General features: G+C 35.8%; 1 protein-coding gene and 2 pseudogenes across 8 annotated transcripts in view; 2 read left to right on the top strand and 1 right to left on the bottom strand.

The window, feature by feature from the left end:
• The window catches only part of STAU2 (staufen double-stranded RNA binding protein 2), a 306,837-nt gene that overhangs the window by 41,512 nt on the left and 239,816 nt on the right, over positions 1-25,509 (top strand). For all 8 annotated transcript variants that reach the window (XM_042923874.1, XM_042923880.1, XM_042923878.1 and 5 more), the window contains 2 exons: positions 10,405-10,564; positions 18,476-18,611. In XM_042923874.1, coding sequence (XP_042779808.1) covers positions 10,405-10,564; positions 18,476-18,611 — 296 coding nt within the window. The remainder of the gene's footprint in view (positions 1-10,404; positions 10,565-18,475; positions 18,612-25,509) is intronic.
• LOC122211356 lies at positions 8,377-8,489 on the bottom strand (annotated as a pseudogene).
• On the top strand, positions 11,606-11,729 carry LOC122211334 (annotated as a pseudogene).

Here is a 25,509-nt window from a genome sequence, read left to right as displayed (position 1 = left end):
CATTCAGCATGATACCCTCCAGTTCCATCCACATTGTTGCAAATGGCAAGATTTCATTCTTTATCATTGCCAAGTAGTATTCCATTGTATATGTAAACCACATCTTTTAAAATTTCAATTTCTAATTGTTCTTACTGATTTTGGTACCATATAAAAAGACACCAGTTTTTGTGTATGATTGATGTACTATACTCTGAAATCTTGCTAACCTCACTTATCAGTTCTAGTAGCCTTAAAAAAATTTTTTTAAAAGATTTTATTGGTGGTTCCACATGTCATTTTGAATAAAGACAACTTTAAATCCTACTTTCCAATCTTAATGTCTTTTATTGATTTCTCTTGCCTGATTGGATTGGTTAGAATTTATAGTGCAATGTTGAATAGAAGTGGTTAGAGCAGGTATCTCTAACTTCTTGATCTTATGGGCAATATTGCAGTTTCCCCCCATTAATTATGATATTAGGTGTACCTTTTTTTTTTTTTTTTGTAGATGCTTTGTATCAGATTGAAGAATTCTTTTCTACTTAATATTTACTGAGAGTTTTTAACATGAATAGATGTTGATTTTTGTCATGTTGGTTCTTCTGCATTGATTGAGATGGTAATATATGGTTTTTCTGTTTTTAATCTCAATGTTGTGAATTACATTGATTGATTCTCAGATGTAGAATCTACCCTTGAATTCCTGGGATAAAACACCTAGTTATAATGTATTAAAATACTTAGTTATAATCTCATTTCTATATTGATGGATTCCATTTGTTAATATATATGTATATTTTTAAGTTTTTATTTAAATTCCAGTTAGTTAAAATACAGTATAATATTAGTTTCAGGTGTACAGTGTAGTGATTCTACACTTCCATACAACACCTACTCATCACAACAAGTGCACTACTTACTCCCCATCGCCTATTTTACCCATCCCCCTACCCACCTCCCTTTTGGTAACCATCAGTTCTCTATAGTTAAGAGTCTGTTTCTTGCTTTACCTCACTTTTTCTTTTCTTCCCCCCACCTTTATTCATTTGTCTAGTTTCTTAAATTCCACATGAGTGAAATCATGTGATATTTGTCTTTCTCTGACTTATTTTGCTTAGCATAATACTCTGTAGCTCCATCCGGGTCTTTGCAAGTGGCAAGATTTCATTCCTTTTTATGGCTGAATAAGACTCTATTGTATGTATGTATGTATATGTGTGTGTATCTACATCTATATCTACATCTATATCTATATCATCTAAATCTAAATCTATGTCTATATCTATATCTACATCTATGTATCTGTATCTGTATCAATATCTTTATCTATCTGTCATCTTCTTTATTCACCACTCAGTGGACATTTCAGCTCTTTCCATACTTTGGCTATTGTTGATAATGCTGCTATGAACATTGGGTACATGTATCCTTTTGAATAAGTATTTTGTATCCTTTGGGTAGAGATTGCACCTAATGGTGCAATTGCTAGATTGTAGGGTAGTTCTGTTTGTTTTTTTTTTTTTTTTTTTTTTTCTGTTTCAAGTTTTAATTTAAACTCTAGTTAGTTAACATATAGTGTAATATTAGTTTCAGGAGTAGAATTTAGTGGTTCATTACTTACATATAACATTCAATGCTTATCATAAGTGCCCTTCTTTTTTTTCTTTTTTAATTAAAATTAAAAACATTTTAAAGATTTTTTTATTAAAATATTAAAAAAATTTTAATGTTTATTTTTGAGAGAGGGAGAGAGAGACACAGGAGAGAGAGAATGAGTGGGAGAGGGGCAGAGAGAGGGGACAGAGGATCTGAAGCAGACTCTGCGCAGACAGCAGCAAGCCTGATGTGGGGCTCAAACTCATGAACCGTGAGATAATGACCTGAGTCAAAATAGGACACTCAAATGACTGAGCCACCCAGGCACCTTAACAAGTGTCTTTCTCTTTATTTATTTATTTTATTATAAATTCTTTTAAAAAAAATATTTATAGAGAGAGGGAGACAGAGCATGAGCGGGGAGGGGAGGATGGGCAGATAGAGAGGGAGACACAGAATCTGGAGCAGGCTCCAGGCTCTGAGCTGTCAGCACAGAACCTGATATGGGTCTCGAACCCACGAATATCGAGATCATTACCTGAGCTGAAGTTGGACGCTCAACCGACTGACCCACCGAGGGGCCCCATCAACAAGTGTCTTTCTAAATATCTATCGCCCATTTAGCCCATCCTCCTGTCCATCTCCCCTCCAGCAACCCTCAGTTTATTCTCTATGGTTAAAACTGTCTTTTATGATTTGCCTCGCTTTTTCTTTCCCCTATGTTCCTCTGTTTTGTTTCTTAAATTCCACATATGAGTGAAATCATATGGTATTTGTCTTTTTCTGACTGATTTATTTCACTTAGCATAATACATCCTAGCGCCATCCACATTGTTGCAAATGACAAGATTTCATTCTGTTTGATGACTGATATTCCATTATATATATACCACATCTTCTTTATCCATTCATCAGTTGATGGACGTAGGCTCTTTCCATAATTTGGCTATTGTTGATAATGCTGCTGCAAACATTGGGGTGCATATGCCCCTGCGAATCAGTATTTTTGTGTCATTTGGGTAAATACCTAATAGTTCAATTGCTAGATTGTAGGGTAGTTCTTTTTTTAATTGAGGGACCTCCATACTGTTTTCCAGAGTGGCTGCACTAGTTTGCATTCCCACCAACAGTGTGAGAGGATTCCCCTTTCTCCACATCCTCTCCACATCCAATACCTGTTGTTTCCTGTGTTGTTAATCTTAGCTGTTCTAACTGGTGTGAAGTGATATTTCACTTCATATCTGTATGTCTTCTTTGGAAAAATGTCTATGTCTTTTGCCCATTAAAAAAAATTTTTTTTAATGTTTATTTACTTTTGAGAGAGAGAGAGAGAGACAGACAGACAGAGAGAGCGAGCATGAGCAGGGGAAGGACAGAAAGAGAGGGAGACACAGAATCCGAAGCAGGCTCCAGGCTCTGAGCTGTCAGCATAGAGCCAGACACAGGACTTGAACTCACAAATGGCGAGGTCATGACCTGAGCCAAAGTCAGACGCTAAACTGACTGAGCCACCCAGGTGCCCATCTTTTGCCCATTTTTAAACTGGATTATTTGTTTTTCGGTGTTGAGTTTTATAAGTTATTTATAGATTTTGGATATTAGTTCTTTATCAGGTCATTTGCAAATATTTTCTTCCATTCCATAGGTTGCCTTTTAGTTTTGTTTTGTTTCCTTTGCTGTGCAGAAGCTTTTAATTTTGGTGAAGTCCCAATAGTTGATTTTTGCTCTTGTTTCCCTTGCTTCAGGAGACCTATCTAGTGAGAACTTGCTACAGCCAATATCAAAGAGGTTATTGCCTGTATTCTTCTCTCGGATTTTAATGGTTTCCTGTCTCATATTTAAGTCTTTCATCCATTTTGAATTTATTTTTTTTTGTATGATATAAGAACATGATCCAGTTTGATTCTTTTGCATGTTACTGTCCAGTTTCACCAGCACCGTTTGTTGAAGAGACTTTTTTCCATTGGATATTATTTCCTGCTTTGTTGAAGATTGGTCATACCATTGTGGGTTCATTTCTGGGTTTTCTATTCTGTTCTATTGATCTTTGTGTCTATATTTGTGCTAGTACCGTACTGTCTTGATCACTGCAGCTTTGTAATGTAGCATTAAGTCTGGAATTGTGATGCCTCCAGCTTTGTTGTTTTGTTTTTTTTTTTTTTCCCCCAAGGTGGCTTTGGCTATTTGGGGTCTTTTGTGGTTCCATACAAATTTTAGGATTATTTGTTGTAAGTCTGTGAAAAATGCTGTGGTTATTTTGATAAGGATTACATTAAATGTGTAGATTGCTTGGGGTAGTACAGGTATTTTAACAATATTTACTCTTCCAGTGCATGAGCATGGAATGTTTTTCCATCTCTTTGTGTAATCTTCAGTTTCTTTCATCATTGTTTTATAGTTTTCAGAGTCCAGATCTTTTACCTCTTTGGTTAAGTTTTTGTTTTTTGGTGCAATTGTAAATGGGATTGATTCCTTGATTTCTCCTTCTGCTGCTTCATTTTGGTGTATAGAAATGCAACAGATTTCTGTATGTTGATTTTGTATTCCGTAATTTTACTGAATTTGTGTATCAGTTCTAGCAAGTTCTGGGGTGGGGGGGGGTCTTTTGGATTTTTTTATGTAGAGTATCATGTCATCTGGAAATACTGAAAGTTTGACTTCTTTGCTGATTTGGATACATTTTATTTCTTTGTGTTGTCTGATTGCTGAGGCTAGGACTTCTACTACTATGTTAAATAACAATGGTGAGAATGGACATCTCTGACTTGTTCCTGAAAGTAGAGGAAAAGCTCAGTTTTACCCCATTAAGTATGATATTAACTGTGGTCTTTATTATGTTGAGGTATGTTCTCGGTATGTTCTCTCTAACCTTACTTTGTTGAGGTTTTTTTTTATCATGAATGGATATTGTACTTTATAAAATGCTTTTTCTGCATCTCTTGAGAGGATCATATGGTTCTTATCCATTTATTTATTTGTTTGTTTGTTATTATGTTTGTTTATTTTTAGAGAGAGACAGAGACAGAGTGAGAATGGGGGAGGGGCAGACAGGGAGACACAGAATCCAAACCAAGCTCCAGACTCTGAGCTGTCAGCACAGAGCCCAATGAGGGGCTCAGACTCACAAACTGTGAGATCATGACCTGAGCTGAAGTCTGACGCTTAACTGACTGAGCCACCCAAGCGCCCCGGTTCTTATCCTTTAATTAATATGGTGTATCACATTGCTTGGTTTATGGATATTGAACCACACTTGCAAATGGGAATAAATCTCACTTGATCATGGTGAAGGATTCTTTTAAGGTACTGTTGGACAAAACACAATTTGATAGTATTTTATTGAGAATTTTGCATCAGTGTTCATCAGGGATATTGGCCTGTAGTTCTTTTTTCGTGGAGTCTTTGTCTGGTTTTGGTGTCAGGGTAATGCTGGCCTCATAGAATGAATTTGGAAGTTTTCCTTTCATTTCTTTTTCTTTGGAATAGTTTGAGAATAGGTATTAACTGTTCTTTAAATGTTTGGTAGAATTCCCCTGTGAAGCCATTTGGCCCTGGACTTTTGTTTGTTGGGAGATTTTTGATTACTGATTCAGTTTCTTTGCTGGGTATCAGTCTGTTCAAGTTTTCTATTTCTTCCTGTTTCTGTTTTGGTAGTTTATATGTTTGTAGGAATATATCCTTTTTTTCCAGGTTGTCCAACTTGTTGGCATATAGTTTCTATAATATTCTCTTATAACTGTATTTCTGTGACATTGGTTGTGCTTTTTCTTCTCACATTTGTGATTTTATTTATTTGTGTTCTTTCTCTTTTTGAGAAGTCAGGCTAGAGATTTATCAATTCTATTAATTTTTCAAAGAAACAGCTCCTGGTTTCATTGATCTGTTAGTTTCTATATCATTTAATTTTTGCTCTAAACTTTGTTATTTCCCTTCTTCTGCTGGATTTAAGCTTCATTTGTTTTTCTTTTTCTAGCTCCTTTAGGTGTAAGCTTAGGTTATTTATGTTAGATTTTTCTTGCTTCGTGAAGTAGGACTGTATTGCTATATACTTCCCTCTTGTGACTACTTTTGCTCAATCCCAAAGGTTTTGGGACATTGTGTTTTCATTTTCATTTGTTTCCATGTATTTTTAATTTCTTTTTTGATTTCCTGGTTGACCCATTCATTATTTAGAAGAATGACTTTGTACTCTTGCCGGTTTTTCTTGTGTTTGACCTCATAGTATTTTGGTCAGAAAATATGCATGGTATGATCTCATTCTTTTTGTACTTGTTGAGGCCTGATTTGTGATCAATTATGTGATCTATTCTGGAGAATATCCTATGTGCACTTGAAAAGAATGTGTATTTGGAAGCTCCTGTGTGGTTCAGTCGGTTAAGTGTCTGCTCTTTATCTCAGCTCAGGTCTTGATTTCAGGGTCTTGAGTTGAAGCCCACTGTTGGGCCCCATGATGGGCATGGAGCTTACTTGAAGAAAAACAAGAAAAGAAAATAATGTGTATCCTACTGCTTTAGGATGGGATGTTCTCGTTGATGTAAGTTGGGTGTTAATGTCCTCTACTATTATTGTTTTATTATCAATGAGTTTCTTCATGTTTGTTATTGTTTTATATATTTAGGTGGTTCCATGTTGGATATATAAATATTTAAAATTACTAAATCTTCTTGTTGGGTAATCCCCTTTATTATGATATAGTCAAGTCCATTTGCATGATAAGTGTTTCTCCATCCCCTCACTTTCAGTCCACAGGTGTATTTAGGTCTAAAATGAGTCTCTTGTGTATAGCATATAAATGGGTCTTGTTTTCTTATTCATTCTGACTCCCTGTGTCTTATGATTGGAACATTTAGTCCATTTACCTCAGAAGAATTATTGATAGATATGTATTTAGTACCATTTTATTACTTGTTTTGTCTTTGTTTCTGGAGATTTTCTCTGTTCCTTTCTTGTCTTTGTCACTTTTGGTTTTTCCTTTCCACTTAGAGAATTCCCTTTAACATTTCTTGCAGGGCTGGTTTAGTGGTCATAAACTCTTTTAGTTTTTGTTTGTCTGGGAAATCTTCATCTTTCCTATTCTGAATGATAGCCTTGCTGGATAGAGTATTCTTGGCTGCAGATTTCTCCCATTCAGCATGTTGAATATATCATGCCACTCCCTTCTGGCTTGCCAAGTTTCTGTTGAGAGATCTGTAGCTCACCTTTTGGGTCTTCCCTTCATGCCACATCTTCTTTATCCATTCATCAGTCGATGGAAACTTGAGTTGTTTCCATAATTTAGCTATTGTATGTATAATGCTGCTGTAAACATTAGGGTACATGTATCTCTTTGAATTAGTATTTTTTTAATTCTTTGGGTTATTACCTAGTAGTGCAATTGCTGGATCATAGGGTAGTTCTACTTTTAACCTTTTGAAGAACCTGTTTCCAGAGAAGCTGCACCTGTCTGCATTCCTTGTTAATATTTTCTGAAGGATTTTTACATTTATCTTTATGAGAGATATTGGTCTGTAGTTTTGGTTTATACTGTTTTTCTTAATAGTATCTTACTCTGACTTTAGTATTCAAGTAATCCTGGCTTCATAGAATAAGTTGAGGAGTGTTCCTCCTTCAATTTTTGGGAAGAGTTTGTGGGAATTGTTATTATTTCTTTCTTAAATACTTAGTATAATTTATCATTAAAACTATCTGGACCTGGAGGTTTTTGTTGTTGTTGTTGTTGTTTGTGGAAAGATTTTAAACTGCAGATTCAGTTTCTTTAACATATATAGTGCTATTCAGGTTACTTATTTCTTCTTGAATAAGCTTAATAATTGTGTCTTTCACAGAATTTAAGTTGTTAAGTTTATTGGCATGAAATTGTTAAAAATACTCCCTTTTTATCTTTTTATTATTTTAAGAATCTGGGGTGATATCACTTCTCTCATTTCCTGATACTGGTAATTTATGTCTTTTTTTTTTTTTTTTTCCAAGATTAGTCTGTTTATAGGTTTACCAATTTTGTTGACCTCTGCAGTGAACCAGCTCTTGGTTTTATAGAGTTTATTTTATATTTCGTTAATGTTTGCTTTTATCTTTATTACTTTTTTTTTCCTGTTAACTTCAGATTTGATTTGCTCTTCTTTTTCTAGTTTCATAAGATGAAAGCTAAAGCTAACTTATTTGAGACCTTATGTCTTTTCTAGAATAGGTATTTGGTGCTAGAAATTTCCTGTTAGTACTGTTTTAGTGTTACTTTCCAAGATGTGGTGTTTTCATTTTTGTTCAGTTTAAAATACCTTTTAATTTCCCTTTTGATTTAATCTTTTACCCTTTATTTAGAAATGTGTTATTTAGTTTCCAAATGTTTGGAAATTTTCCAGAGATTTTTCTGTTATTAGTTTATAACTTAATTCCATTGTGGTCCGAGAACATACTTTGCATCACTTGAATCCTTTGAATTTATTGAGACTTGTTTTATGGTCCAGAATATTTTATTTCTTGGTGAATGTTTTGTGAGAAATAGAGGACAAATGTACTTGTTAATTGTAATATCACTTATTAAGAGGAGAAGGCATTGAATTTCTGATGTAAATTGTGCATTTTCAACTTCTCTTTGCAGTTCTATTAGTTTTTGCTTCATATATTTTAAAGCTGTGTTACTAGTTGACTAAATGTTTAAAATTGTTATGTCTTCTTGATTAATTTATCATTTATCATGAAATAAACTTTGTTATCCTTGGTATTAATCTTTACTCTGAAATCTACTTTGATATTAATATGGCCATTCTGACTTTTCTTTGATATGTTAGCATGGCACATTTTTTTTTCTATCCCATTGCTTTTAAACTATGTCATCCTTGCAGGGGCCATGCTAATCTTTAATCTTCTCTGTATTGTTCCAATTTTAGTATATGTGCTGCTGAAGCGAGGACTAAACTGCGTCTTCATAGTTGAAATGCAGTATTTGTAGGTAGCATGTGGTTGGATTTTGCTTTTGACAGTCTCTACCTTTCTAATGGGGGCATTTACGTCATTTTTTTAAAATTTTCACAACAATCCTATGTGTTCTTTTTAGTGCCATTTTACTAAAGAAGTAAGGAAACAGAAAGAATAAGTCATTTTCTTAACTTTGTATATAGTAAATGGTAAAGCTACCACTTAAACTCATAAACAGTGCGTCCCATGATTCCTACTGGAAATTATTGGGGTTCTTTTAATTTTTTCCAGTTTTATTGAGATATAGTTGACATATAACATTGTATTAGTTTTAGATGTATAATAATCTTGGTGGGATTCTGTAGAGAAGTTTCTGAAAAGCAGAGGATTGACTTGGATACATTTGTATTTTATAGAGTGTTTATGTTGATGGTGGTAAGGAGGATAGTGTGAATGGGAAAGTCTTATGTTAAGAGAATGATGTTAGGATGGTCTCATAGTAGTTTAGGAGAGAGAGGTTGATATTCTTTGCTAAGACATTGGCAAAGAGTATAAAGAGAGGAGGCCAAATCTGAAAAATATTTTTGAAGTTGAATCAGTAGTTTGATAGTTGTTTGCAGGAAAGAATGATGAGAGAAATGGAGGAGATAAGTAAGACCACTCAAAGGTGTCTTGCTTGTGAGCCTAGGAAAATAGTGACATCTACAAGATCAGGAGGCAGGAGAGTTTAAATCATACAGACCAATCATAGGGTGAAAAACCAGACAAATCCAGATTATGGCATTCTTTTGTTGTGTTTTTTTCCTTTCATGACATTGACATTTTTGAAGAGTTGAGGCCATTTGTCATGTAGAATATATGCCATTATCTAGGTTTGTCTGATTTTCCCCCTATGATTAGATTCAGGCTAAACATTTTTGGCCAGGAATACCAAATAGTTCTCATTGGGTCGTATCAGGAGGTACATGATACCGTTTGTGTGATTATGGATGATGCTGACTTTAATCAGTTGGTTAGGGTACTTTCTACCTGACCTCCTTTCTACAAATACACATTTATTTCTTAGTAATTGTAATACACATATATTTTTTACTACTTTGTATTCCTACAAATTAGTAAGCTATCTGTGGAGTAAAACAGCAGATTATGTGTGTATTTTATAACTTAATCCTCCATTTTAAAGGTGAATAAGTTTTGGGTTTGTATGGAAATAATGGTGTGGATGGAATGTTTGGATGGCAAGGGAAAGAGTAGGTATGAAATGAAGATGGACAGATAGAACTTTTGTGCCATGCTAGAATGGGAAAAATTAAAGGTTTTTAGCCTGAAGTTGGGGTGTTGGATTTGAGGGTTTTTTTTTGTTTTTTTTTAGAGAGACATTTGAGAACTACTTATGACATTAAAATTAACAGAATTTGGTGACTGGTTAAATGTTGGTTGTGGAAGATTGAGAGTTTCCTGGTGACACAATATTCAGTAAGGTTGCCTGTTTTTTGACTAGATTGTATTAAGTATAAAATTTAAGGAATTAGATTTTGTAAGTGTTACAGAGACAGGGCCTTGTGGATTTTCTTACAGTTTCTCTTATTCTTTATTCTGCTGTTTTTTTGAGGACTGTTTGAATGCTTAACAATATGAATCTATTTAGGGAAATGATTTCTTCTTGATTTATTCTACCCAAAATGCACACTTAGAGCTGCCACTAAGCCTTCAAATAGGATAGAACAGAATCTGGTACAATCTCTTAAAATTATTTCACTGGTAGAATAAGATTTTTGTTGCAAATAATCTGTAAGGTCACCTCTAGCTCTAAAATTTTGATTCTGTGGTGTATCAGTTTTTCTCTCAGACAGCATATTTTATTTTGTGAAAAAATTTAATGTTTTCTTTGTCTCTTTATGTTTTTCGAAGATGTTCTCAGTGCAACTGAGTCTTGGTGAGCAGACATGGGAATCCGAAGGGAGCAGTATAAAGAAGGCTCAACAAGCTGTTGCTAATAAAGCTTTGACTGAATCTACACTTCCCAAACCAGTTCAGAAACCACCCAAAAGTAATGTTAATAATAACCCAGGTATGGCCCTGACTTGTTTCCTTCTGTTGTGTTGTTGTGTTCTGTATGTGTTATTCTCTGTACTTCTCTTTACAGCAGGCTGCTTGTATAGCTAACAGGTATTAATAGCTCACCTGAAAAAAACTGAATAATAATTAAAGGTGAGAGAATGAGGAACGTCATTGTAATTAAAAATTTGCTTTGTGGATACTCCAAAGATGCATTATTTACATTTTAAATGTTGACAAAAAGACCTTTGGATACAAAGACCAGAGAGTATGACTGAGTTTTGTTTTTTTTTTTAAGTTTTTAATTTTAATTCCAGTTAGTTAACATATGGTGTTATATTAGTTTCAGGTGTATAGTATAGTGACTCAATAATTCTATACATTACTATCTATACAGTAGATATTATATCTATACAATATGTCTATATTGTATTATATCTATGCAATAGATATCACTTTAAGTATTTTTATGATAGAGTAAAAAAAAAAAAAAAAAAGACTTTTTCCTGCCAAAAATGACTCTGTAATGTATTTAACTGGAGTTCCTGTGCTTATGCTCATAATCGCCTGATATTTATTTCTTTCTCATGTGGCATGTGCTAAGTAGACACAGACTCTCCTTTCAAGAACTGCTCTTTTTCAAGCTCCATGAATTTCCTATTACTAGTCCTTTTGCTTCTGTTCAGCTGATTTTAGTATTTATTAAGTAAGCTTAAATAAACCAAAATGTTACTACAGTAAAGAAACACACCTGTATTGAAGTCAGTAAGAGATTGTTTCCTTTTATAATTTGTAAAAAATCTCTTCAGATTACCGATTGATCATTAGTGCCACACCACTGCCTCTATGTATTATGCGTTTGCTTTTATATATTTAAGAGATAGAAAACATTTTTCTTTTCTGTGAAGATTTTACAGCTGTGTACATAAAGCATATACATCAGTGGTAAAGATCAAGTACCAAGTGAATAATAACAGCCGTCAGTATTACAAGTAATGATAAACTTGGATGAGAGTAGTTGAAGGAAGATAAGGTGTTTGAATGGAGCATAGACAGCTTGGTGCAGTGGCAGTATCGTAGCCAATGAGGTTTATCCGAGGCGTGATTATTGCTAATTGAATGGAGAGTAGACAGGTATAGAGGTGAGGAAAGAATATTCTAGGTGGAGGGAGTACTCTGAGGAGAGGCATTGGAAATAGGACTCTGGACTATGGGTTTGGTTAAAAAAAAATTGGTTAAAAAATTTTTTGGTTTAACCAAAAAAATTTGGTTTAAAAAAATTGTTTTTTAATTAGATCAGGTAGGTGACTAGGAAGAGATAAGACTGGAGATAAATTAGGGTTGAACTGTGATGAACTTGAATGCCAGGTTTAGGAGATTAAATTTTATCTATGGTTTAGGAGGTTAATGTTTACAAGCTACTGGATGATGTGTTTAAAATGGCATTTTAGGAAGTTCAGTTTAGTATGTGGATTGAAGGTGGAAAATGCTAAAAGCAAGATCAGTTAGGAAACCATAGATTATGGGTGAAGAAAGAAGAAAAGAAACTCCTGTGCATGAGGTACTATACACCCTCTGCTCTGCAGTAGTACTGGGAGTGGCAGTGGGAGTGGAACAGAAGCACAAGTATTGCCGACCCAATGGTCGAAGCCATGTTAGAGAACAAGCTTTTCAGGGCTTATAGTATGAAGCAAGAGCAGCCTGTGCCCATCTCTGCGTCAGGTCCACTGTAGAGGATTAGACTGGGAGGTGAACCAGCAAGGAGTCAGAAGGAAACAGGAGAGTCCGAAAGATCAGTGGAGATGAGTTTCTGCTGTTGAGTGTTTCAGTGAGCTGATAGAGTAGATTTTTGAAGGTAAAGTTTTAAAATAGAGCATAATATTGCATACCAGCAAGTGCACAAATTACAGTTGTAGAACCTTGATGGTTTTTTGCACTGTGAACACTTTACCAGTACCTGTGCCCCAGAAGCCTCCCTCATTCCCCCTTCTAGTGGTTAAACAACTCCAGAGGAAGCCACTGTTCTGCTTATCTGTCTTAAACTTGTTGTGCCTGCTTGTTGGAATCATACACTATACTTTTTTGTGATAGCTTGTTTTTCTCAGTGTTACATCTGTGAGACTCATCCATGTTGTATTTAACACTATAGTGTTTCATTGCTATATAGTATTCTATTGCATGAGTGTAATCTACTTTTCATTGTACTATTGATGGACATTTGGATTGTTTCCAGTTTTGGGCTCTTAGAAATAAAACTGTTGTCAACATTCTTGTATGTATACATTTTTGTTGCGATGGACCTAATATTGGAACTGTCGGGCCATGAGTTATGCATGTATTCATGTATAAATCAAATCAGAAGATGAATTAAGACCAGAAGTTGATGAGCATACACAGAAGACAGGTATCTCAGCTACTGTTCTTACATCAGTCTTTTATTCCTAGACCTATTGAAAAGATGAGAAAGCTATTGAGGCATCAGTTAGACACAGTAAGGAAACTATCACAGTTTTGGTCAGAAAGAATAGTTAATTAGAACAACAATTAAAGGATGTCCTTGAAGAGAGAATTTCCCTGGACATTCAGCTGGAAAAACTTTGACCACTCTCCTACCTATAAGCCAGTTGCTGTGAACTGTGAACATACCCATTTTTAAGTGTTTTTGGGGGCCCAAAATGTTTTGTTCAGCTCACTACTTAGTTCAGCATTAAATTTTATGATTCGCTTTTGCCCCATATGTTCTCCATTGTATTTAAGTATCTTTTATTTTTTAATTTCAACAACAAAAATGGTCAGGATGATTAAAAAAAAAACAAAAAACAAACCCAAACCCCAAAACCCCCAAAGCATACATAAGGCATATAGGTGTTATGTGCCTGTAGTCCCAGCTACTTGGGAGTCTGAGCCAGGAGGACCGGTTGAGTCCAGAAGTTCTGGGCTGTAGTGTGCTATGCCAATCAAGTGTCTGCACTGATATAGTGCAGTGGGATTGATATAGTGACCTCCTGGGAGTAGGGGACTACCAGGTTGCCTACGGTGGGGTGAACCAGCCCAGGTTGGAAACAGAACACGTCAGAGTAGTGGGATTGTGCTTGTGAATAGCCACTTCACTCCAATCTGGGCAACATAATAAAACCTCCTCTGTTTTTGCCCGTCCCCAGTTTAGGGAATCCTGTGTCTAAAAAAAAAAAAAAGTTTGGCCCTTTCCAAGTTCATACTTAAAAAAAAACCACATGCATAAGAAATACATACAAATACATAATGTCAGACTATAATAGTGTATTTCTTAGCTATTCTTCGGGGGTATAATAGTAATTCAGTGTAGTTTTAATTTGGATCCCTGGTAACTAATGATGGTCAGCATCTTTTCATATGTCTGTTGGTATTAAGATCTCTGTTGTCGAGTGCCAGTTGAAATAATTTTCCTGTTAAAAAAAATGCAGGGGTGCCTGGGTGGCTCAGTTGGTTAAGCATCCAGCTCTTGATTTTGGCTCAGGTCATGATATCCCGGTTTGTGGGTTTGAGTCTGTGCTGGGCTCTGTAGTGCAGAGCCTGCCTCGGATACTCTCTCTCTCTTTCCCCCTCTCTCTGCCCCTCCCTCACTCATGTGCTCTGTCTCTGTCTCAAATAAGCTTAAAAAAATAAACTTTTTTGGAAATGAGTTCATACTTATGTAAAGTTTGTAAAAAGAGTACATAGAGCTCCTTTGTACACTTCATCCAGATTCCCCAATTGTTAACATTTCTGAACCATTTGAGAATAAGTTGTGGACATTTGATCCCATTTCCCTTCGTACTTCAAAGTATTTTTTCCCAAGTACATGGCCATTCTTCTGACAGGAAGTTAACATTGATCTCGTATTATCATGTAATGCAAAGATTCCATTTTGGTTCATTAATTGTCCCAGTAATATCCTTTGTAGGCCTGTGATCTAATCAGGATCATGTACTTAGTGTTTCTTTTCATTCTACTTTAATGTGGAATAGTTCCTTAGAGCTTCTTATCTTTTATGACCATGACATTTTGGACAGTACAGGCCACCTCATTTGTAGAATGCCCCTTGATTGAGTTTATCTGGTGCTTCCTCATGATTTATGCATTTTTAGCATGAATATCCCAGTGACCTAGTTTTATCTCAGTGATATATAGCAGGACACACCCCATTTTGATTTGACCCATTAGTGATGACTTTTGTCACTTGGTGAAGAGTATGTTTGTAGGGTTCTCTATTGTAAAGTTAGTTAATAAGTATGTTTTCTTATTATATAATAAGAAATTAATAAGGGTTTAATTAGTGTTTTCTGAGGAAAAACTTTGAGACTATATAAACATTCTGTTTCTCATCAAAGTTTGTATCACGTACCAGATTTGGCATCTATTGATGATTCTTTTCTGAATCAATTAATATTCTAAAGAGTGCCAAAGGGTGATTTTATCTGTCTGTCTGTCTGTCTCTTTTTGTGGTTTAAAACAACAGAAATTTATTCTGTCTCAAAGGGTGATATTTTAATTCCATTTATTTTAGATCTGTTAGTTGGCATTCTACCCTAGAATTTTCTTTCCCCTCATTTTTCTGTTTGTTCATTTATTTATATCACTATAGACTCTTGGATTCCTGTTTTGCTTACTGGTTTATAATCTATCATTATTTATTTTGGTTCTCAATTTGTCACAGACTTAGCCAGTGGTATGAACCTTTCAGGTTGACTCCACTGTCCTTCTAGCGTTTCCTCAGTTTTCTTTGAGCATTTCTTACTGTCTGGCACAGTAAGAGATTCCAAAGGCATCTCATATTATCCTTGTCCTGGTCCCAGCACCAGCCATTTCTTCAAGGCATCTTGGTTGATTAATCAGTTCATTCTTTGAACGAATATTTATTGAGTGACTGCTGTGCTCCAGGGACTATTCTAACTTCCTACATAGCTGTTTCCTGAAGTGTTAGTATTATGTAGCTCCTTGAAAAGTAGTTGTGGCATTTTTCTTCCATTTTTCACATAATAGGAATCCACAATTGTTGTTATATACGTTTGTATATATAATCAATTAACCTTGTTCTGTTTTTCACTGATAAATACAGAAGTTTCCTTTAACATACCGAAAAACCGATAGAAATGGATTCTGTGTTGACTGTGTCAACCTTGCAGCCATGTAACACATGAGGATTCTATGTAATGATTATTTTTATGCAACCTGGGTGCAGCTCTCACATGGTGGAGTGGTACTTAGAATTATTATTTGGAGGTTCTCATACTTTAAAGTTCTTCTTTAACTGTTTTCTGTGAAAGCATTTCTGTGTAGGTAGAGAGGCTGTGCGCATGCAGAGATTCCAGTCTGGTTCTTTATTAAACAGGTGGGGATACTTCACTCTAAGTGTTGAAACCTCTTCAGCCTGGTGTGCACTTGTCTGCTTCTTCTCCACTCTCCTTCACACAGACCAGTGTCTAGCATTTCGGTGAAGAAAATATACCAGCCTTACTTTCAAATGAAGAATTTAGGGGCGCCTGGGTGGCTCAGTCGGTTAAGCGTCCGACTTTGGCTCAGGTCATGATCTCACGGTCTGTGAGTTCGAGCCCCGCGTTGGGCTCTGTGCTGACAGCTCAGAGCCTGGAGCCCATTTCAGATTCTGTGTCTCTCTCTCTCTCTCTCTCTCTGCCCCTCCCCTGTTCATGCTCTGTCTCTCTCTGTCTCAAAAATAAACATTAAAAAAAAAATTCAAATGAAGAATTTACATGAAATCATTTATTGATTCAAATGATATGAATATAATACTTTTACCTGGCTTACCACCCAATTTTGGTATAGGTGGGAGGACATTTATATGCCATTAGTGCATTAAAATCACCTTACTGGTGCTTTTTAAACTCACAGTTTCTTATTTATTGCCCTACTTAAACGATGAGGTCTTTTAAGCTTTTTTTTCTTTTTGAACTTTATGCTATCTGTGTCTGTATGATTATGGCCAAGTCAAATTCGGAATGACATAAATCTTAACAACTGATTGATTAACATGCTAGTTATTAAACTACGATCTTTATGAAAGAAGAAAAACTTAAACTTTGAAAGGCATAGACTGCTCGTTGGTGTTAGGTCTTTAGAAACTTTTACACAATTTCTAATAAAGTTAACCATAAACGTACTCTGCGATCTAGCAATTCCACTGCTAGGCATATACCTGAGAACTTACTGTGTATGTCTGCTAAAACATTGTGGCTTTATACTTGTTCCCAACTGGAAACAACTCAAATGCCCCATTCATAGCAGAATAGATAAACTAATGTATTTATTCAGTGGAATACTATTCAGTGATAAAAAATGTTTGAAATACTGATATATTTGACAAAATTTCTATGTTGAGTGAAAAGCAAGATAGAACAATACATGTTCAGGTTTGAAGAACAGGCAAATCTCTGATGACAGAAGTCAGAATAGGTAACTCGGGGAGGTGGGTGTTGCCTGGAAAAAGGCGTGATGGAACTTTCTGGGTTATGGAAATGTTCCTATCTTGATCTGAATGATGGGCACTGAGTGTTTACATGTATAATAATGTGTGGATCTGTATGCTTAAGGTTTGTGCATTTTACTTATCCTTTGGTAAAATCCTGTAGGAAAGAAAGAAGGAAAAGAGAATCCCTTTATTCTTGCCTTTCTCTTCCTCTGCCCTGAGTATTGGTATTAAATTAGGGATTTGGACTAATTGGACTCGCTATTCAATATGTTAACTGTGCTTTGCTGTTTTTCTTATGCTTATCTTTTCCTTCTTTGCCTCCTCTGTCCTTCCACTCTCTTTATTTTTCCCCTTAACCTTGGTTATAGTTCCTGTCCTTATACTCTTTAGCGGCTTCACTTGAACGCTTTAGAAATGAGATATGAAGTGAGCATTATAGACTCTTGATGGATTGCTTATGCCATGGCTGCCAGTTGTGCATTTGTGTCCGGCTCTCCCACCCCTGGTGGGTGCTTTCTGCCAGCCCCAGTTTCTCTGCTGCAATAAGTGGGCCCATGTTTGTATGTGATGAACGGAGTCTTAAATGTATATTGCAGAAGGCGTAATTCAAGCAAAATAGTGTATATAGAATTTACACTGATTACTACTTTCTCCGAAAACTTTAGATTCCTTTGTATAATTTGTTATATGGAACATATATACATATGTTTTACTAAATAGCCTCTTTTGGTACTCAAAATAATACGATGTAATAATTTACATTGTGTGTTATTTATTATGGATTTTTCAAATTGTCAAAAAAGTAGAGTAAATAAGATAGTAAACATCCCTATACCCACCACCAGCTTCAACAGTTACCTTGTTTGTAATCTGTCTCTCCTCTGGAATTATTTTGAAAGAAGTCTCAGATACATCACTTCATCCAAAAACGCTTCAGTGTATATCTTTAAAGATTATTTATACAAAGCATTAGTATATTTGCTTTGTCTTGTATGTGATAGAAACTCAAAATTTAGTTTTATTAGGTAAGTCCAAGAATTACTGATGACTCTGTATTCATTGCTAACTTCAGCTGCTTGATTAGCAAAATATAAAAATATTCACAGATGATAATGTTTTTAATGATTAAATAACTGAAAGCTTCGTGGGGTGAGTAATTTATGCTGAAGTTCAGTACTTTATAATATTCGAATTAAGCAATCTATGAGTCTTGTGTTTCCCTTGTTTTGAAATAGTATGACTTTCAAATTGAATTTTTGGTCATGAATATAAAAAAAGGTTGCCAAAACCCCAAAGAGATTTCATTAGAAACAATTTTCCTGTTCATGTAGTTTGTATTTACATCCCTGAGACCATCATACAGACAGGACATTGACTCCCACCTTCTTTCATGGTAATGACATGTAATGTAAGTATGGCTTGTGTGATTTATTATGGAAATATTTCACTTGTGTGCTTTTAATATTTTTTTTTAAACAGGTAGTATAACTCCAACTGTGGAACTGAATGGGCTTGCTATGAAAAGGGGAGAGCCTGCCATCTACAGGCCATTAGATCCAAAGCCTTTCCCAAATTATAGAGCTAATTACAACTTTCGGGGCATGTACAATCAGAGGTTTGTATGTCTTCTTTGGTTTTGTTCTCATTTATTATTTTATGCACATTGTAAAAGTTTCTAAAACTCAAAGAGTATTTGCAATGTGAAGAGAATTTACTTTGGGCATTTTGCATGGAATTTAGATAAGTCGGGCTCAAAGGAATATTTAAAGTAATATATTTTTAAAAGTAACTGGTTTTCAGGAACTAGTTTTTATAGAGTCATGAGAGCCCTGTATTTGTTGCAGGCAGGACCATGTTTTAAAATCATGCCACAGTATAGTGCTGAGTTCTCAGTTGACTTGTAGATACTTAGCTAGTGTTTTTCTTAATTTGTCCAAATACATTACAAACATGAGTATTTTTAATTTATAGGAAATTTGTTGGAAGAATTTACTGAGTCTTTCTACACATTGCATAATTTTGTGATAGTTACAAGTGTAACAGAGTTTTCTTTTGTAGGCAAGGCAGAATTAAAAAAAATGTGAAGTGTTTTTTTTTTTCTGATCATTTATAAAAGTCACGTAACTCATTGTAGAGAATGTAGAAAATGCAGAAAGTTAAAAAGAAAATATAAATAACTTGTAATTCCAGAAATAAATGTCTTTAATATTTTGATGTATTTTATATTTTTTTTATTCTTTGCACATTTATTTAACCAAATTGAAGTTATCCTTTATTCCTTTATATGCAATTTCTACAGTACTTTATGGAGGTACCATGTATGAATCACAAAACGCACAGATCTTAAATGTACATTGTGATAACTATCATTTATGTATATACATACATATTTATACTTTAATGGATCGCTTTTTACATATGTATATCCTCACAACATCGCCAGTGTGTTTCTATCACCCTGAGAGTGTCCTCATACCTATTTGCATTTATTACACCTCCTCCCAGGAGTAACCATGGTTCTATCACTGTAAATTAGTTTTGCATGTCATTGAACTTCATATGAATAGACTCATATAGTATGTACTCTTTTTATTTGGATATTTTCATTTCATATAATGGTTTTCTTGTTTATTTGTTTTTGTTTTCTGTTTGTTGCTTGTACTGTATCTGGATTTTGCCATTTTTTATTGCTAAATAGTGTTCCTTTGTTTATGAATATATCATAATTTATTCATTCCACATGTACAATATTGTGCCCTCTTTTCATTGAATAGGGATCATTTTTCATATATTTCTTTTAAAGTTTATTTAGTTTTTAATAATCTCTACGTCCAGCGTGGGGCTCGAACTTACAACCTTGAGTTGTAAGAGTCACAGAAGAGTCACATGCTCTTCTGACTGAGCCAGCCAGGCGCCCCCAATTTTTCACATTTAAAAAAAATTTTTTTAATGGTTTTTTCGTTTTGAGTGACACACAGAGAGAGACAGAGCCTGAGCAGAGGAAGGGCAGAGAGAGAGGGAGACACAGAATCCAAAGTAGGCTTCAGGCTCTGAGCTGTCAGCACAGAGCTGGACGTGGAGCTCGAACTCACAGACCATGAGTTCATGACCTGAGGTGAAGTCGGACGCTTAACTGAGCCACCCAGGCGCCCCCATTTTTTATATTTTTAAGTGACTTTTGAAAAACATTTTTGATGGCTATATAATGCTTCATTTGGCCAGGTTATACTTTACAAGGATATAAACAGCTACAAACAAAGAATACTTGATGAGTATATAAACGAAATGCACCTGTTGTTGATCATCTAAGTTGTTTCCCCCTTTTTTGGGCAATTGTAAGCAATGTTACCGCAAACAATTTTTACATACAAATTTTTGTTCACATCACTGATTATTGTCTTAAAATAGATTACTATAGGGGAATATTAGGTTGAAAAAAATAATGTTACCCAATTACATTAACATTTGTACTAATTTCTTAGAGTATATTCTGTTCCATTCTGACAACACTGACTTTTAGAAATACATTGTCTTATTTGATGGCTAAAAAGTGGTATGTTTTTAAATTTTGGTTTTATTGATTACTTGTGAGGTTGAACAGTTTTTAAATATTTATTAGTCACTTGTCCTTTTTGATTTGTCTAGTTTAATTTGGTAACTTTTGTTGCATTACTTGACCAATCTTCAAATGTTTACGTATGGAGGAGAAGGTATTAGCATTGCCTATTTTGTTTAATTTTCCTGCCCACCAAAAATTGGCTTTAGTTTTGTGTTTGTTTTTGATGTGCAACAGTTTTAGATATTATATGGTCTAATCTATAATTTTTGTGTGTTTGATTTCTCCCGCTCCTTTTATGCCTAAGAAATTCTTGTGATCAGATGTTTACTAATTCTTAAAAAGAATATTTTTATTGAGATATAATTGACATATAACATTGTACAAGTTTAAAGTGTGCAACATACTGATTTGGTACATTTATGTTGCATTATGATTGCCATTGTAGGGTTAGCTGACACCTCTATCATGTCACATAATTAACATTTCTTCTAGTGTTAAGATGCTGATACATTTTTAAGAAATTTTTTTTAATGTTTATTTTTGAGAGACAGAGCATGAGTGGGGGAAGGGCAGAGAGAGAGAGAGAGAGAGAGAGAGAGAGAGAGAAAATCAGAAGGAGGCTCCAAGCTCTGAGCTGTCAGCACAGAGCCCGACGCGGGGCTCGAACTCACGAGCCGTGAGATCATGACCTGAGCTGAAGTCGGATGCTTGATGGACTGAGCCAGCCAGGTGCCCCAAGATGCTGATATTTTTAAAATCATTTTGTGTACTTACTGACGTTACAGTTCAGATGTGAGAAGAAGATATTTAGTGTACATATAACCTGATACCTTTTGGTGTCTTCTTTGGTAGTGCGTATTTACCATTTAAAACTCAGTCCTATTCAGATTTTAAATGGTTCCTTTAAATACTATTGCTCAGATTCTCTAATAAAAATGTGTACAATCTCTTAGACTTCTGCTCCTTGCCGCTTTTCTGCTGGGTGTGTCAGAGGAATTTACTGTGTTGTCGTGGTAGGGAAGGAGGGACCCTCACCGTTGTGTGGGTGTTCCGTATTGTCCGCTGGGCTTCTCTGCTCTTTGTGGTGATGTCCCTTGCCTAGCAGATAGCCGACACCTTTCTTGCCGCCTTGCTGAAACCTGCAGCTGGTGACGTGTGGTCCTGTCAGGTAATGCTTCCACAGAGTCTTGACCATCTCCCCCCTTACTCTTTTGGCCTAAATCCTTAACTCCCTTTGTTTTCCTGGCATGTTTTTCCATTCTTATTCTCTTCTTAGTGTCTCCTAGTTGGAGCATCCAGTGGCAGGCTTACCAGCTCTCAACTTGGTGTCCACACCCCATAGGTGGCAAGAAGGGCATCACATGTCTCTTGTAGTTGCTTTACTTTGTCTTTTTCTGTATAACATGCGTATTGCCTTTCTCATGAGCCTGAGGTTACCTAATATAAATAAAACTATTTGTCCACTTAGCACAACAGATATATTTGGTCACCTGAATTAGATATACTTTGCCTTGTTTGTACTTGCAAGATATTCTGTCTATCGATTTATAAGTTCATTTATTTATTTTGCGGGGGGTGGGGGCAGAGTAAGAGAGGGAGAGAGAGAATCCCAAGGAGGCTCTGTGCTGACAGCGCAGAGCCCAATGTGGGGCTGAAACCCACGAATCATGAGATCATGACCTGAGACAAAATCAAGAGTCAGAGGGTGACTGACTGAAGCACCCAGGTGCCCCTTTACTATAATGAATAGTCTCCTGAGGATATTATATTTAAATGCTTATTGTATTTTGATATCTATAGTCCTTTATTGAAATCTTAACTAGAGTTTCGATTAGTGAATTTATTACTTTTAAATGAAAGAAATCTGGTGCTAAAGCAATGAAAAATCAGACAGTAATCTCTGTGGATTATTAATATGGAGCTCATATTCTAGCAGGGGAGGCAGTCAGTAAGAAGTGGTTACTTAGTGAGAAGGTGACTTTTGATAAAGACCTAAAAGGAGAGAGGAAGTAAGTAGTGAGAATGTCATGAAAGAGGGAGAGAATATTCCAAGCAGAACAAACAGCAGGTGCAAAGCTCCTGAAGTGGGAATGTTCCAGGTGTGTTGATGTCTTTACCAGGACACCAGTATGGCTGGAAAACAGTGAACCAAGGGGAAGAATAGTTGGCATATGAGAATGTGACAGGGGTCCTGTGGTTTGGTTTGATTTTTTTTTTCCTGTGGTAAGTTTTATGTTAAGATGTTGACATTTTTCCTTTCTTGGCAATTTCTGGTTTCAAGATGTGATTCCATGGTTGTCATGAGGGGCACAAGAAGTTATTTATGGCTTCTTTAGAGGGTTGTGCCATAGTCCATTCCAACTTCATGGAGAAAGTGGACTTTGCTTCCAGATTGTTGGAGAGGCTTTTCAGATTGTTTTGAGATTCTGCAGATCACAAAAAAAGGTAAAAAGAAAATAGGGAAGTACTGGTAAGCTGCCAGGCCGTGTTTCAATGTAAAAGCTGCTCACAAAAGGGCAAACCTAACCATTACTCATTAGGCTGTAAAAATTATGATTTCACATATGACCTTCATTTGCGGATGACAACACCTGAATGTGTTACAGGGAATTTGGAGCCAAAGATCAGAGGGGGCACTCTTCTCCTTGTCAGACTCCAAATGAATCAGTAGCTTCTTAATAAGTCAGGGAATGAAAAGTTAAAAAGTCTAAGAAACAAATATTGTTTAGAGGGATTTATGTAAAGGTCATGTCATTTTCTACTTAAAATAGTATTAAGTAATAATTAGGTATTACCCATGTTGTTTTTTTTTAAGTGTATTTATTTTTATTTAATTCTGTTTTTTCCTGATGAGGTTTCTACACTTGAACTGACTCAAAGGCTAAGGAGGCACTTACAGAAACCACCCCTCCACCCCCATCCCTCCGCTGTCCTGTTTTGTGATGGCTGGGGAAAAAAAGAGATTTATCCATTAGCAAAATCTGGATGCAAGCTGGATTCTGAAGTACCTGTCTCTTTTTGTTACACCCAAGATGTTTAAAAATGAATGTATCCAGTTACATCTTTTTCTTTCTCATTTGGGCCACTGTTCAGTAACAGATATAAAGTTGAAAGCTACAAAAATTTATATGACAAAGTGTAGGATGTAAAGTTTGGAGAATACTTTATGCTCTTGTTCTCCTATCTTTGTTATAAAAGTGGTATACATTATCCCAAGGAACAGAATGGTTGAAGTCAGGCCTCCAACAGACAGTTTATCAATTTTGTGTATGCACAGATGCAAGGAGCATTACTGCTTGGCTAGTGGCCAAAAGGTCCCCAGTCTGCTGATGCAGATGGCCAAAGGCCCACAACTCAAACAAGACTTTGTGAAAATGGGGATTTTTGCCTTAAATAACTGGGAGGTCTCTTGGGGAGATTTCAGGCATGGTTGAATATAGGGCTTTAGTGTTCTTTTCCCTCATTTTCCATTTCTCTTTTTAGTTCTTGTCTCATTTTTCCTCTGCTTGGCTTCATTTTTAAAGAAGCTGACTTTCATTTGCTGTATCTCATATGCTACAAAGTCCTTAGACATGTGGTACCAGAGAAGGAACAAGTTTTTGTGTCATTCTTAGGAAAGTCCTAGGAAAGACTGAGTAGACTATCCATCCCTTTGTCATTCAGACTGGATTTGGGGTTTGAGAATAATTAGCCCATGCTTGGGTTTGTGCCCAGCCAGGAGAAACAGGGATTTATCCCATTCAAGTTGCTATGCAGAGCACAATTATTTTATGAAAGATTCCCTCAAGGCAGAGATCCTGAAGGAGAATCATTTCCATTACAGTCAGAACCTTTGGTTCAAATCCTGATTCTGATGCTTTTAGCTGTGTGGTTTTGAGCAAGGCACTGGACCTCTCTTAGTTTCCTCATTTCCTAAATAGAGATGATGATAAAATGAAAGGACTTTCATGAGATCTTTCATTAAGCAAATATTTACAAATGCCTGCTTTTTGCCACATGTCGTGTTAAGAGTAGATACTTTAGTAGATACTTTACATAGTCTGGTAGACTCTGAGTCAGTCCATTAGAAGATGAAAACAATGCAGAGAAACAGTAACAGAGTGATAGATGTGACCATATGGTGCTGTGGAAACACTGAGAACAACCACCTCACTCATATTGGGGAATCAAAGAAAGAAGCTTCCCAGAAGGAAATGACACTTGAACTGCATCTCCAAGGTTAACTAGGCACTAGCCAGGTGACCAAGGTGAGGAAAAGCAAACTAGGTTTTGGGAACAACAACAAGGAATCCTGAGAAGTTTAGTTCATCATGGACTTGCAAGCCATGTGGTATGTCTGGAATGAAAAGGCCAAAGTTCAGTCAGGGTGCTGATCTGATGTCCTCAGATGGCCTTGGGAAGAGGGTTAGATTTATACTGAAGGTGATTGGGAGCCACTGAAGGATTGTAAGCTGAGGGATAAAATAATTTGGTATCTGTTTTAGACATATTGCTTTGGCGGTATGTGGGAAATAGTTTTGATAGGCTTAAAATTCAAGGGAGAAAGATGAATTACAAGGATGTTGTAATCTAGGCTTAAGGTGATGAGAGCCTGGAACAGTGAAGATGGAGAGGGAGGCAGTGTCTATTTAGAAGGTGAACTTGATAGCACTTGGGGATTGATTGGATGAGGAAAGTAATTAAGGGTAACTTTCACCTATCTGGATCACTAGTAATATTTTTCACAATGAGGAGTCGGAGTTGATCTTTGGAAACATTAGGAATTGTTTCGACTATGTTGAGTTTAAACTGCCTGTATTTAGGAAGAGCCCATTTTACTATTCTTTAAAGCCTCAGTGGAGGGTATGTATGGGAAGATTATCCTCAGCTTTTAAAGTTTGTTGGAAGAACACATGGGAAGAGGAACTTCAGGGTCTGGAGCCTCCTTGAAGCTCACACATCAGAATGCATCCTG

Source organism: Panthera leo, chromosome F2 (genome assembly GCF_018350215.1).
Source record: "Panthera leo isolate Ple1 chromosome F2, P.leo_Ple1_pat1.1, whole genome shotgun sequence".
NCBI classification, from domain to species: domain Eukaryota; kingdom Metazoa; phylum Chordata; class Mammalia; order Carnivora; family Felidae; genus Panthera; species Panthera leo.
This window is presented reverse-complemented; position numbering and strand designations above follow the sequence as displayed.